Source organism: Bubalus kerabau, chromosome 20, assembly GCF_029407905.1.
Source record: "Bubalus kerabau isolate K-KA32 ecotype Philippines breed swamp buffalo chromosome 20, PCC_UOA_SB_1v2, whole genome shotgun sequence".
In the NCBI taxonomy this organism is placed as follows: domain Eukaryota; kingdom Metazoa; phylum Chordata; class Mammalia; order Artiodactyla; family Bovidae; genus Bubalus; species Bubalus kerabau.
In genome coordinates, this window is record NC_073643.1 from 55329035 (window position 1) to 55344330 (window position 15296).

At 40.2% G+C, this 15296-nt stretch overlaps 1 protein-coding gene across 2 annotated transcripts in view; it reads right to left on the reverse strand.

Annotated features, from left to right (window-relative positions):
• SACM1L (SAC1 like phosphatidylinositide phosphatase) overlaps nt 1-15296 on the reverse strand; it is a 69801-nt gene that overhangs the window by 26655 nt on the left and 27850 nt on the right. For both annotated transcript variants that reach the window (XM_055557118.1, XM_055557119.1), the window contains exons 2-7: nt 12217-12314; nt 9506-9580; nt 8112-8239; nt 2826-2975; nt 1512-1571; nt 619-652 (exon numbers count right to left, since the gene is read on the reverse strand). In XM_055557118.1, the coding sequence (XP_055413093.1) occupies nt 619-652; nt 1512-1571; nt 2826-2975; nt 8112-8239; nt 9506-9580; nt 12217-12314 (545 nt within the window). The remainder of the gene's footprint in view (nt 1-618; nt 653-1511; nt 1572-2825; nt 2976-8111; nt 8240-9505; nt 9581-12216; nt 12315-15296) is intronic.

Below are 15296 nucleotides of genomic sequence, written 5' to 3' on the forward strand. Positions count from 1 at the left end.
CCCTTTAACAGCCAGCTCAGTCTGCTCCCCTGTTTTTATTAATATGATGATGTCTCTGATAAAGATTTTTTTAAAATGAACTTACAATTAGATAACCATTACTCACTCTGTACTAGTACCGTACCTGCTCCACAAGCATCATTCTTTGTAAAAACATCTATGTTTCATTTTTTCTGGGGCTATTTCAAATGACAAATATAATTTTCAACTGTAATTCTCCTCTCCAAATTGCTGATCACCCTAGTTCCTGAGTCTTTCTTAATTACTAAGAAAAATGTTCACAAGTCAGGCTAAAATTATTCTTGTTTATTGATAAAGTCTTAAAAAGCCAAAACACAGTGGACATATTTCTTCTTTTAACCCACTAGGCCTGGAATTCTGGGAGAGCGAGAACATGATTCAGTCTAAAGAGTTCATTCTATTTAAAAAAAAAAAAAAAAAGGTCATTTACAACCAGTATTCTCAGATTTTGTTAATAGGTTTGATTTTATCAAAAGTAGTACCTATTAATTCTAAAATACTCTCCTCATGTAACAGTTGAGACTGTCTTTGAATCTGCCTTATAATAATATTTAAATAAAGACTACCAGAAAACTAAAGAGTAATATGTAAGGATACAGCCATGTAATACCGGAAGGGCAAACCGATGGACCTGAAATGAAGATAATGTTTAGGAATAAATATACTTTAATAATAATAAGAAGCACTATATAAAAAATATTTAAAGATGGAGAGGTAATATACAAATACAACAAAGTAGCAAACTTATGGGCAACTTAATTTTAATGAAATTTTTCTAATGTCACATTGCCTTTTCAATTTAAAACATTTAAGTATTTGCTGGAATCATTTGGGCTTGAACATTCATCGATATTGGAACACTAACAAGACTACACAAGGGTCAGAATGTTTCTCTCTGTCAGTCTTGGCCTACGACAACTGCACTCCTCCAGGGAGTTCACTCTACTTTTCCCAAAACAGCAAAGCAAATGTCAAAAAATGAAGCCATCAGGCAAATCTATTTACCTAGATTCCATACATTACGCTTCAGAAGTGGGCCTCCTTGTTTATACCTCATTTGCATAAACCAGGAAGAGAGGAAGGTGACATCTATGCACGTCTATCCTGGGTGACTGAAGGGAGCCAGGATCCCTTACAGACACAAATGCAGAGCTTTCCACTTGCCTGGGGAATTAGCCATGGCTCGATTTCTACATTATTCATGTTCCAAGACGTATTCTCTCTCTCTTCCTTACAGAAACCAATGTTATTTTTACTCAGATATGTTTTTCCTGTATTTAAGGCTTCCGTACAAGAGCAAAGTAAAATAACTAGGCTTCTTCAACTTAGAATGATGTGAGAGGGTAGATCTAATCGAAGTCCACAAGTTTATAAACAGAGTTAAATCAGATTTCTTTACCAAAATCCTTAGTGATTAGCCATTATGTAACATGTATTCAATTACAACTTGGATGGTGACAAATAAGCTGGTTGTATTTACTGTATATTACCTCTGGCTGAGCAGAAAGTTCTCGGAGAAGATGACCATTCCATACAAACCGCTGATCTGCCTGAGAGAGAAGTTTTAAAATTAATGTGGGCTCAGTCATGTCCAATTCTTTGCAACCTCATCAACTGCAGTATGCCTCTGTCCTCCTGCAGACTCCTCTGTCCTCCACTGTCTCCTGGAATTTGCTCAAATTCACGTCCACTGAGTCAGTGATGCTATCTAACCATCTCATCCTTTGTTGCCTCCTTCTCCGTACACCTAAGCCTACATATAATTTTACCAGAGTAGACTATTATAGTCTTTAGTAAGTTGCTGCTGCTGCTAAATCGCTTCAGTCATGTCCGACTCTGTGCGACCCCATAGACGGCAGCCCACCAGGCTCCCCCGTCCCTGGGATTCTCTAGGCAAGATCACTGGAGTGGGTTGCCATTTCCTTCTCCAATGCATGAAACTGAAAAGGGAAAGTGAAGTCGCTCAGTCGTGTCCAACCCTCAGCGACGCAGCCCACCAGGCTCCTCCGTCCATGGGGTTTTCCAGGCAAGAGTACTGGAGTGGGGTGCCATCGCCCTAAGTTAGTCAACGAAAATATTGCTTTAGGTTGAACTATATAAAATTATCACTTTTATGGATCAAAAATGGTCAATTAGTGGCAATTTCATATAGTCTAAGCCAATAGATGACTGACTGCAACTTTATAAATGCTATCTGCCCCCTAAACATATCTATTTTTGTTAACAACAACAAAAAAAACCAAGGCAGCAATTATCTAGGTTCCTGAACAGCAGAAATTTCATGTTAAATCATCTGAGGTCTAGTTTTAAAGATGTGCTTAATTAAAAAAAAAAAAGGTGGAGGAGGGGGAATCACCAAAAAACCCATACTAAACAAAAGCATATTTTCCAAGTTAACAAGCTGTTACTTTTCTTGTTGTAAAAGCTATAAATGACACCACTACAATAAGAAGTTCATCTCTCAGGACATTAAGTTTACAAGCACAATGGTGTTGCTAATGTTCTGCTATACCACAGACCACTGAGAGCCAGGAAATGACCAACATGTGTGTTCAAGCTAGATTTCTGAAAATGCACAAATGCAGTTCTCGATCGTGTCTGTGAAACATACAGATCCTGGGATCTTGAATCTGAAGTGTGATGTCTACTTGAAACATGGTATGTTTTCAAAGCCCCATACGTGATCCTGATACAGCCAGAACTGAGAAAAATCAATATATATTTTATGGATAAAATAGAGGGATGCTCCTAAAAATTAAAAAATAAATTAAAATTAAAAAAAAAAAATAGAAGATTAAGCTTACCCTTTCCAAGAGACTCATTTCCTGGAATTCTGGACTAGTGTTGGAGAGCCGCTGCAAAGTATGGGTCAAATCATATGTTGTTGAAAAGTAAAACCCATCCATACTCAAGACATGGTTCATCATTGCTAGGAAAGTTTTATTATCTTGTAACTACAAACAAAGCAGAGAACACAGTCAGTCTATCTTATCCCTGAAAAGGAATCAGCATGATCAGAGAGTCAAAGTAAAAATCTTTAAGTCAAGCCCTGTTAAATGCCATCAGCACAAAGACTGGACAAGGGGGATGCTCGCTTCCCTCGGACCTGGGACAGTTCCTGTCACACAGGCAATCAAGAGCACAGGGTATTACAGAAACTGGTAGGCAGACCTCCTTCCCATTAGCATCCTTCACAATTTTTGCTCTAAAGGGCAGAAGAGGTGGCTTAATCCAACACCACCGCCTTAAGTTATGACCTACTGAGCCTCACATACTTTATACAGAGTCTCTGTTGTGCTCCCAGGAACTCCCTGCCAGGTTACCGTAATTATCCTCATGTGACAGAACCCAGTAACACAGAGAGTCAGTGACAAGAGAATAATACCGTCCTCATTCCTAAGAAACTTCACTGGTTTGGGCTAGTTGGGAAGTCAAATGGAATTCTTTTTAAAAAAAAAGCAAAAATGGAAAAGTCCAGGAGAGAGTGCAGTGGTCAAGGCGGTAATGAAGGAAGACCCTGAGCTCACCTCCTCCCACAGGCACCAAAATTACAACAATCCACACAGCAACTGTCTATGAAAGCAAGCTGAAGCCTGGTGGGACACATCTTTCACAGCTGAAGATATCAAGAAGGAACCATGAGATGGGTGAGAGAGGTGAAGACCCGGTATAGTCAAGACCCACACCCTCAAGTAGGTGATTCACAAACGGGAGGATTATCACAACTGCCAAGGTTGTGATAATCCTTGCCCCTTTTCCCAGTGGGCAAGGGGTCTGAGCGCTACGTCAGCTCTTGAGGTCAACGATCTTGTGCCAGCAAGACAAGCTCCCAGAAATGTCTGGATGTGAAGGCAGGCAGGGCTTGTGTACAGGAGAGCAGGAGCACTGCAGAAAACAGAGGCTCTCCTCCTAAAGGCCTGCGGAGGATCTCACGCACTCCAAGGCCTAGCATGGGGGCCTGAAAGGAGCCAGGGCCAGACCCACTTGGTGATCTTGGCAAGCCTCCTGGAGAGGCAGAAGGCAGCTGGGACTGCCACTGTGGGTGGAGATGCTGGCAGCAAGCACCTTAGGGAGCTCATTCCACCAGAAGGACAGAGGTGCTAGCAAGCGCCATTCTGGACCCTCCTTAGCGCCTGTTAGTGGGGGGGGCTTCTGCGCCCACCAGCTGGCTGGCAACAGAGAAGAACAAGGAAACCAAGACCTGATCCTTTGAAAAGGTAAACAAAATTGATAAATCAAGGGAAAAACAGAGAGGACTTAACTAAAGTCAGAAACAAAAGAGGACAAATTACAACGGACACCACAGAAACACAAAGCACAGAAGAGCTTATTACAAACAGCTGTCCGCCAGCAAAACAGACAACCGAGGAGACGGATACACTTCTAGAAACACCCTCCCAAGATTGAATCAGGGAGAAATAGAAAATATGAACAGATTTATTTCCAGCAATGAAACTGAATCAGTAATTAAAAAACTACCAAAGTCCAGGATCAGACAACTTCACCGGTGAATTAAACCAAAGAGTTAACGCCTCTCTGAAACTATTTCAAAAAACTGAAGAGGAAGGAATGCGTTCACACTCATCCCAAAAGGCCAGTATCACCCTGATACTCACATCAGATACAGTTATCACACAAACTCACAATCATAGGCCAGTATCACTGATGAACACAGCACAAAATCCTCAACAAAATACTAGCAAACCAAATTCAACAATACATTAAAAAGATCACATGCCATGATCAAATGGTACTGAGCCCAGGGATGGGAGGACAGTTCAGTACCCACCAATCAAACAATATACTACATTAACTGAAGAATAAAAATCATATGATCATCAACAGATGCAGAAAAAGCATTTTACAAAATCTATTATCCATTTGTGATAAAACTTCTCAACAAAGCATGTGTGCTGTGCTTGGTCGCTCAGTCATGTCCGACTCTTTGCGACCCCAGCCACAGCTGGCCGGGCTCCTCTGTCCGTGGGATTCTCCAGGCAAGAATGCTGGAGTGGGTAGCCTACCCCTTCTCCAGACGATCTTCTCAACCCAGGAATCAAATCAGGGTCTCTCGGATTGCAGACAGATTCTCTACCAGCTGAGCTACCAGAGAAGCCCATAAAGGGAGTGTACCTTATTAATAAAGACCATATATGATAAACCCATAGCCAGTATCAAGTTCAACAGGGAAAATCTAAAAGCATTTCTTCTAAGATAAGGAACAAGACAAGGATACCTATTCTTACCACTTTTACTCAACATATCAGATGTCCTAGCCAACTTGGTTGGAGAAGGCAATGGCACCCCACTCCAGTACTCTTGCCTGGAAAATCCCATGGACAGAGGTGCCTGGTAGGCTGCAGTCCATGGGGTCGCTAAGAGTCAGACACAACTGAGCGGCTTCACTTTCGCTTTTCACTTTCATGCACTGGAGAAGGAAATGGCAACCCACTCTAGTGTTCTTGCCAGGAGAATCCCAGGGACGGGGGAGCCTGGTGGGTTGCCATCTCTGGGATCACACAGAGTCAGACACGATTGAAGTGACTTAGCAGCAGCAGCAGCCAACTTGGTGGACATGAGTTTGAGTAAGCTCTGGAAGTTGGTGATGGACAGGGTAGCCTGGCATGCTGCAGGTCCATGGGGTTGCAAAGAGCTGAACATGACTGAGAGACCAAAGTGAACTGAGCTATAGCAACTAGACGAAAGAAATCAAAGGAATTTAAACTGAAAAGGAAGAAGTAAAATTGTTACTGCTTGCAAATGACATGATACTACGCATAGAAAACCCTAAAGGAAAGAGGCCACCAAAAAAACTAGTAAAATGTCAGGATATAAAAGTAATATATTGAAGTCCGTTGCATTTCAATACAGTAACAATGAACTAACTGGGAACAGAAATTAAGGAGAAAATCCCACGTACATCTGCATGAAAAGCATAAAATACCCAGGAAAAAAATCTAACCAAGATGGGAAGAAAACCTGTCACTGGAAAACTATAAGACAACGATGAAAGAAATTAAAAATGACCCAGACCCCCAGAGAACAAACTGATGGTTACCAATGAGGAGTGCAGGTAAGAAGGATGAGTGAAGTAGGTAAGGGAGACTAAGAGATACAAACTTCCAGTTATAAAATAAGCAAGTCACGGGGATAAAATGTACAGTATAGACAGTACAGTCGATGATGCTTTGTGTGGTGACAGACGGTAAGGAGATTTATTGTGGTGGTCATTTTATAATGCATAAGAGCACTGAACTACCATGTTGTACATGCGAAACTAATATTGTAAATCAACTATACTTCAGTAGGAAAGAAAGGAAGACTCAGTAAATTTCTACTTATTTTCTGATCATCATTTTAGCTGGCTTTCACAATGAATACTGAGACATTTGTTTTTATCCTTGTTTTAAAAAGTAATTTTTAATGTCTGGTAATACTTAATGTTTAACAAACGATTAACATTTAATCTACATATTACAAATCTACATACTACAAAATTTTTATTTTGGCCTCAACAATGTTTTGAAAAACGGAAGATACAAATAAGCAATTAGTTACACAGTCTGACAACAAATTAGAGCAATCAAGAAATTGTTCACTATTACTGGGCTATTAAATATAAACATTTTCATTGCCTTAAAATTATGTCTCATAGAGGATAAATATATTAATACACTGATTGATATATAAGCAGTAGAAAAAATAAATTTTAAGTTTAAAGTATAAAAGCCATATTCTATAGTTTTGTCATTGTTGTTTTAAGTTGCTGTTGTGTTCGACTCTTTTGCAACCCTATGGGCTATAGCCTGCCAGGCTCCTCTGTCCATGGAATTTCCCAGACAAGAATACTGGAGTGGGCTGCCATTTCCTTCTCCAGGGGATCTTCCTGACCAAGGGATCGAACCCATGTCTCCCGCGTTGGCAGGCGGATTCTTTACCAGTGAGCCAACAGGGAAGGCCATTCTACAGCTTTACTTAGTCAATAAGACAATAGCGTTAGGACTAATTTTTTTTAATGTCTATTACAGGTAAGATACATGTTTCAGAATAGTTAGCTTTTTTTAAAAAACAAACTTTTTATAATTCTGGGAATAAAAATACAATGTAAAAAAATTTTAAAGCTACTATACTATAGTACATACTAATATAGTATGTACATACTAATGTACACACTATAATGTACATTTAGAAAACAAATACTCAATAGATATAAATCTCTAAATATAATGTTGATTTAAGGTAATTTTCAAAAAATAGAAGAGTTAATGCCATTCAACTAAGTTTTTAAAAATACTTCAAGCAAAAATAGCTTTGTTTGAATAAGAATACTGGCAGTCTTTGCTTTGCACAATAGGGCTGGACCATGCAAATGACCAGGCTATCCTTCTCAACAATCTTAACCTATGTTAATAATCAATAGGAAAAATTACAACTGTTGCATGACAGATTTTTAAAAACTCAAAACATTAAAATACTCTCCTACTGTAAGTTATAAATGGAAAGATGAAAACATAGTAAAACTAATATTATTTAGTATACTATAATTTAAAACATCAAGAATTTAAAATATTTTATTTCTTGTCAAAACTGTATCAAGAGTAGCCTGAACAGTGCTTGTGCTGCTCCCGTCATGTAACTTATGAGCCATCTTTCTGTACTCTGGTGGACTATCACACAGCTAAGCCGGAACCAGTTTCTAACTCTTAAATATGAACTGAAATCTATGTGTTGAGTACATGGGCATTTTCAGTTTGTCCTTTTCTCTTTTACAAAATTTCATATTTTAAGAATTGAGTCAGTTTAAAAAAAAAAAAAAAAAAAGAGCAACAACCCAAGAGCAATAAAATATATGAAGGGATATATACACCTCTCCCTGGTCAGGGAACTGGACCCCACATGCCGCAACTAAGAATACGCATACCGCAACTAAGAATACGCATACCACAACTAGAGATCCCTCATACTGCAACTAAGATAGCCAGATAAATGTATTTTTTTAAACTGCACCAAACGTTCTATGTTCCACCTCCCTTCCCCACCCATGCCATGGGACTTCTTTGGGTTTTGCAATTATTGTTTCCAGTCCTTACCTGAATATCAGTTAAGTGCAACATCGTCTTCTTATAAGAAAGGACATCAAAATCTGTTGCTTTCCAGATTACATGATTGAAAAATTCACCTATTTTTTTCTTTTTGGTAATGACAATTAGATAATTACCTGCAAAAAGCAAAGCCAAACTTAGGTAAACAGAAACAAGGCAACTAGAAAGCCAGGAGTAGCAGTCCTTTAAACTCCAGAGGCAGGAGTTGTGCTAAAGAAAGGACGAACGCATTTTTAAGGCAATCTTATAATTTATGAATAGAGAGACGAGCATATTATTTAAAAATATTTTTTTGAAAGGTCAATTTTTTTCTCAAAAATGTAAAAGCAAAAGCTTTTGGTAACCAGAGTAGTGGTCCTTGCAGATGGAAAATAAGAGACAGAAAACACCTCTCTCTCTCTCTTTCGCCCCATACGTGCCTCTGCTAATGCATTTCCCAATGTGTAGCTTAAGGCATCACAGGTCATGAGATTTGGCCAGTGCAGGACAGTGTCCCGTCTACAACCCCCACGTCATCCCGTTATTCTGAATGGCAGAGAGATGTGCTGGGCAGCAAAACTAACTGGTTACTGTACACTCCAAAGATGAGTGGTCAGCAAGCAAGAAGCCGTCAGAGCACCGTGTGTAATACACCAACCCTGATCTTGGCCACCTCCCCTTCCTCCCACAAATAAGCCAGGGAAAGCATTTACCACTAGATTTGGTCTTCAGATCTGTTTGGGGCTCTAACAAGTGCCCTCTCTGGAAGTTTTCCTAGGTACACCTCTCTCCTAGAACTTGTCACACTGTACTGTAGTAACTTACCATTTAAATGCCTCTCTCATTTGACTGTAAACTGCAGGACAAAAGGGACCTGCATCTTTTACAACAGCATTCAGCATTTTATAGATATAACAGCATTCAGTTATATTCAGCATATAACTGTATGCCTGAAACAATAGGAACTTTTTACAAGTATGAAATAAAATTTAAATTCAAAAAATCACTCTTCTAATAACTAGAACCAGGTAACATTGTCTAACATGCTCTATGTCATAATCAACCCCAGTAAGGAGCTGAAGGTAGAGAATACTCTGGTTCATCAATGCATTAAAATTTTTGTGTAAATACTCTTAGAATTTATGAAAAATCTCTAGCGGACTAGAGATTTCAACTCCAGTTGAATAAAACCAAAATCAAAACTTAAAAAAAAAAAAAAAGAACCTCAGGCTTATAAATTTAACCACTTGCTACTAGGGGTGGATTACTTTTAGAAATTAAGGACAAATACCTAAACTACAGATTCATTGCTTCAAGTAAGATATAAAGTGTGCCTTCATCTTTATACTCTAGTAGGGTCGATTTAATTACTGTTTTTCCCCACTTTAGCTCATTTTTCTTACCTGCCACCAGATGGATTGTGCCCAGTATACCAAATATTGGTCTCGTAACCGCTGAAGGAGGAATATCTTTCTTGACTTTAAAGAAAAAAGTAAAGGAAAAAAGAAAACTCAATGAGAAAAAGCTCAGCAACAGCAAAGGAAATTTAGTTTCATTTCAATGGTTACTTCAACTAAATCAGTATGCATGCTTTGTTCTAAGAAAGTGATATTCCTTCATTAGTGCTAGACCTCCATTTTGGCAAAATATAAAATAAAGATGTCCATGTTACATCACAAAGGTCTCTGCCTGGTCTAGAATATGGTGCCAAAAGTAACATGCTTCAGAAACCTATGTAAATTATGGATTAGTTCCAACGGCACTTTTCAAATCATTTGTTCAGCCTCTTGTCAGAAACTTGTCTATCCCTTTAAGAGAATTAGAAAGTAAATGGAGATTGAGATGAGATTTTAATTTCAACATGCAACAAACGGAATGTAAAACAGGACTCTGGTGATCCTAAGAACGTGGGAAGTGGGGGCAAAGACCCAAGAGGGGAAGGAGGCAGGACAAGCCTCCTCTTGGTGCCTAAGAGCTGACACAAGCACCCAGGGAGGCCGCGTCACTGGCTGTGATTTATCAGCAATGCCCTCATGAGTGAAGAGAGCCTTAGATTCAAGGTTCATTTCACAACTGTTAAACTTTAAGCCAATGTGCTACACAAAACATATTTTGTAGAACTCTAGTTTAGGGAATAATGGAAAAAAGGAGGGAAAGTAGGGTCTCCCAGTCAAAGAAGAGTGTTTTGCTACATCCATAGAAACTCTGCTTCCTCTGAGTAACAATGTACAGTGGGAGATTAAAGGCTCTGAGAAGGCCTATGGTAAAAGAAAGCTGCTCCGTGGTTGAAGTCAAAGTTTTCCAAATTTACACGGCTATAAAGTGTTTCTTTCAGTCACATTTTAATTATCATCCATTTTGAAACACTGCTGTCTCGTTTCTTTACGGCAGTCCTGGAATTCTAAAATTTACTTTTCTCTCAATAATTCAATTTACTTAGTAATGCTATGCCATAGCTAACTACCATGAAAAATGGGAATACCAGTGCAGTAAAAAGCTCAGAGAAAACTCTGAACATATTGAGATGTCTGATAAACTTAAATGTACTATTGATAGAACTGTAAGTTATAATAACTCGAGTGTAACAGCAAGGGAAGTAAGAGTGTCAGTCACTCAGTCGTGTCTGACTCTGACACCCCACGGACTTCAGCCCACACTCCTCTGTCCGTGGAATTCTCCAAGCAAGAATACTAGAGTGGATAGTCATTCCCTTCTCCAGGGGAATCTTCCTGACCTAAGGATTGAATCCAGGTCTCCTGCATGGCAGGCAGATGCTTTACCATCTGAGCCACTGGGGTGATAATTCCTAGGACTATGATAATTTTTTATGGAAGAAAAAAAAAAACTCCTCTTTCTGTGGCAATGGTCTGCATTCCCGGTGGTAAAAGGAAACTGGCAGAGAAACTGGGATCGACAGGCTCTCATCACCACTGGCTTAAGGTCAAAGCATCTCTTCATGTGTCTACCGATGACCACTAACATTCCTACATCCACACTATTCAAGACCTTTAGCTTTGTCCACTCAAATGGCTCAGCAATCACTACTTCAAATAAAATGTCACTGACAGGTCAAAAGAGTAACTGAAAATACATCTACACTAAAGCTTTTATAAGACACTAGGTTGTATCAATGTGGTATAAAGAAGTTTGGGGACTAAAGTTTAGAAGTAAACTAACAGTGTGATAAAACCAGTCAGCCATTCTGAGAGCAGCCACCAAGCAAGTCATAGGAAAGGCCACATCACCAAACTACAACAGCCGGCACTCCACCGGTCAAACGGAAAGCTATACACAGTCCTTAAGGAGAACAAGCAGATACCCAAAAACACAGACTGAGAGTCCTAACTGTCTTACACTTTAGTGCCCTACGCAAAATATGTTCACGTCTCACTTTATCCATTCAAAGGATAGTTACTCTTTACTGAAGTGACATATGACATTCTAAATGTGATTCTCACATGGCACATTGATTTGTCACTGAAATTATTTCACATTAGTCAGAAATCAGTGTTCCACACAACTGAACAACAAGTTGTTTTTCACACCCCAGAGAAGCAAAACCAAAATACAGATAGATTAACCATTCTGCCTAAAACATAAGTTTTAGTGATATGTATATAATTTTTCATTTATTAAATTAATAAATGAAATTTATTATATAATTTATATAATTATATAAATTATAATATATAATTTATTTATAATTTATATAAATTAAATTATCCTTGTAGTCATGAATATTTTCAAAAACAAAGCGGTTGTTAAAATTCCACACATTTTATGCTACAACAACTTGCTCACACTCTAATAGTTTAAATTTTATAGTTAGAGAGGAACATTAACGTATCAACAAAATCAATCCTGTTATTGGTACCGTTGAGAGAACAAATAAAGAAATAATTAAGTTTTTAAATCCTTATGAACAGTAAAATGCTAAAAATTTCAAGAAAAAGCATAAAATCAAGGCACAAAAATCAACTGAAGTAGTAAGAATTAAATTTTTTCTAAGAAGGCACTCAGAGATCCACACACCAACAAGGATCTCGCCAGTTTAACTGCTACTGCAGCTGAGGTGTAAACTCTTTCAGGACACTATAACCTGGCCATGGAATACCTGAGAGCGTAACTTCTGTGGACACGCGGTCGATGATAAGTACATCATCTGCTCCATCATCACAAGCTTCCACATAAAATTTTTCAGGGGTGACGTGCCTAAGAAGAAGTTCAAAACCATAAATAACTGAAGGAAATAATATGAACACTTCCCCAAAACCTACTGCAACAATGTAGTTCAACTTGGCATCACTTCCCCAGCTTTAACAGATAAAACTGTTATGCTCTTCTTATGTGTTCACTGCAACTCTTATGACTTAATTTAATGCTGATAAGGTTCTAATCTGCTCTGACACCACTGTGACTTACAGAAGACAATCGTGCTAGAATCTAATTTAGAGTCAGCAGGGTGCAGAGGGAATGCACCACAGCAGTCAGGAGCACGGCCTATGGGACCAGACTCACTGTGCTGTGTGAACTTGGGCACGTTCCTTCTCCTCTCTGTTCTTCAGTCCCCTTATCCACAAAATAAGGATACCACCAGACTCATGAAATAGCACTGCTGTGAGGATGGAAAGAGCTAACCATTGAGTAACTCTCAGAACACTTGATACACAGTAACCAAGACATGTTAGCCAAAAATACTAAAAAACACATTTCCAGGAAATTGCTTAAAATAAACTCTAACATTTTGGTATTTTGTTAGAATGCCACCTATAATGTTCTTGGGGGGAAGAAAGACATTCTTCAAAATAAAAAAATAGGGTAAAATCAGGGTTGGGAAAGAGTACTCAAAATGTATGCAACTTTTTAATCTGAGTTCAACAAAAATGAACAGTTGGATCTTCGAGAGAGAAACTGGGTAACTTCAGCAAGCAACTGAGCATGGTTCAGGAAATAATTATCAACCAAAACAACACAGTGAAAATCAAGATTTGCATGCACTAACAATGGAGATTGAGGCTGTTGTTAAGGTGGTGTGTGTATTAATCACGTCCGACTCTTTGCGACCCCATGGAGTGTAGACTGCCAGGCTCCTCTGCCCATGGGCTCTTCAAGCAAGAATACTGGAGTGGGTTGCCATGTCCTTCTCCATGGGATTTTCTCAATACAGGGATTGAGCCTGTATCTCCTGTGTCTCCTGCACTGGCACGTGAGAAGCCCACTGGGTTTATTATAATATTATTAAGACAGATAATAATAAACTATAGCCTCAAAAAGTTGGAGTATAAAATGAAGAAGGGCAAAGGTTAACAGAGTTTTGCCTAGAAAACACATTGGTCATAGCAAACACCCTTTTCCAACAACACAAGAGAAGACTCTACACATGGACATCACCAGATGTAATTAGCACCAACTTTGCTCATTACTCTTGAGAGTCCCTTGGACTGCCAGGAGATCCAACCAGTCCATTCTAAAGGAGATCAGTCCTGGGTGTTCTTTGGAAGGACTGATGCTGAAGCTGAAACTCCAGTACTTTGGCCACCTCATGCAAAGTTGACTCATTGGAAAAGACTCTGATGCTGGGAGGGATTGGGGGCAGGAGAAGGGGACGACAGAGGATGAGATGACTGGATGGCATCACCGACTCGATAGACGTGAGTTTGAGTGAACTCCGGAAGTTGGTGATGGACAGGGAGGCCTGGCGTGCTGTGATTCATGGGGTCGCAAAGAGTCGGACACGACTGAGCAACTGAACTGAACTGAACTGAGTAATGCTGGCCAAGTTAGGAGTGCTACCTCAGCCAGGCTTTGTTAGGTACTAGAGGTACAAAGTCCCCAGATCACAGAGCTTACATGGCAATGGAAAAGACAATACACATGGAAGTGATTCAATGATTTCAGATGGTGATCTGAACTATAAGAAAATAAAGGGGCCTCCGGTTCAAGAAGGTAGAGTAGAAGGACATGCGTTCATCTCATCCTGCGAGAACACCAAAATCACAACCATCTGTTGAACGACCATCAACAGGAGGACGCTGCTGCTGCTACTGCTGCTAAGTCGCTTCAGTTGTGTCTGACTCTGTGCGACCCCATAGCCGGCAGCCCACCAGGCTCCACCATCGCTGGAACCTACCAAAAATGATACTCCATGGCCAAAGACAAATGAAAAACCACAGCAAGACAGCAGGAGGGGCACAATCACGATAAAATCAAATCCCATACCCGCTGGGTGGGTGACCTACAAACTGGAGAACAATACCAAAGAAGTTTCCCCACTGCTGTGAAGGTTCAGAACCCCATGTCAGGCTTCCCAGCCTGGGGAACCAACGGAGGGACCAGGAGTCCCCAGGGAATGTGACCTTGAGGCCAGCAAGATTTGATCACAGGACTGGGGGATATAGACGTCAGTCGTGGAGGGCACAGACAAAACCGTGTGTGCACCAAAACTCAGGAGTGAAGCAGAGACCCCACAGGAGTCTGAACCGAAACCACCTGCTAGTGCTGGAGGGTCTCCTGTGGAGGCGGATCCGCAGGGGCTCCCCACAGGGACGGGGGCACAGCAGCAGCAGGCCTGGAAGGTCCCCCTTGGTGTAAGCCCTCTTGGAGGTCACCATTAACCCTGCCACAGAGCCTGCGGACCCCAGGGCTGGGTCACCTCAGGCCAAACAACTCCGGGGGGGGGTGGGGGGGGAAGCGTGCAACCCTACCCCTCAGCAGATAACTGGATTAAAGCTTTACTGTGCAAGGCCCTGCCCTCCAGAGCAAGACCCAGTTTTCCCCACCACCAGTCCCATCAGGAAGCTTACACAAGCCTCTTAGCCTCCACCATCAGAGGGCAGACAGAAAAAGCAAGAAAAACCACAATCCTATAGCCACTAAAACAAAAGCACATCCACTAAAACAAAAGCACATCACAGAAAGTTATTCAGCATGATAAAGCAGGAAGTTATTTCCCAGAGGAAGGGACAAGATAAAACCCCAGTAAAACAAGCAAATGAAGTGGAGACAGGCAATCTTCCCAAAAAAGAATTCAGAGTAATGATAGTGAAGATAATCCAGGATCTAGGGAAAACAATGGAGAAGATTCAAGAAATGTTTACCAAAGGCCTACAAGAACTAAAGAACAAACAGAGATGAATAATACACTAGAAGGAACCCATAGCAGAATAACTGAGGCAGAAGAACGGATAAATGACC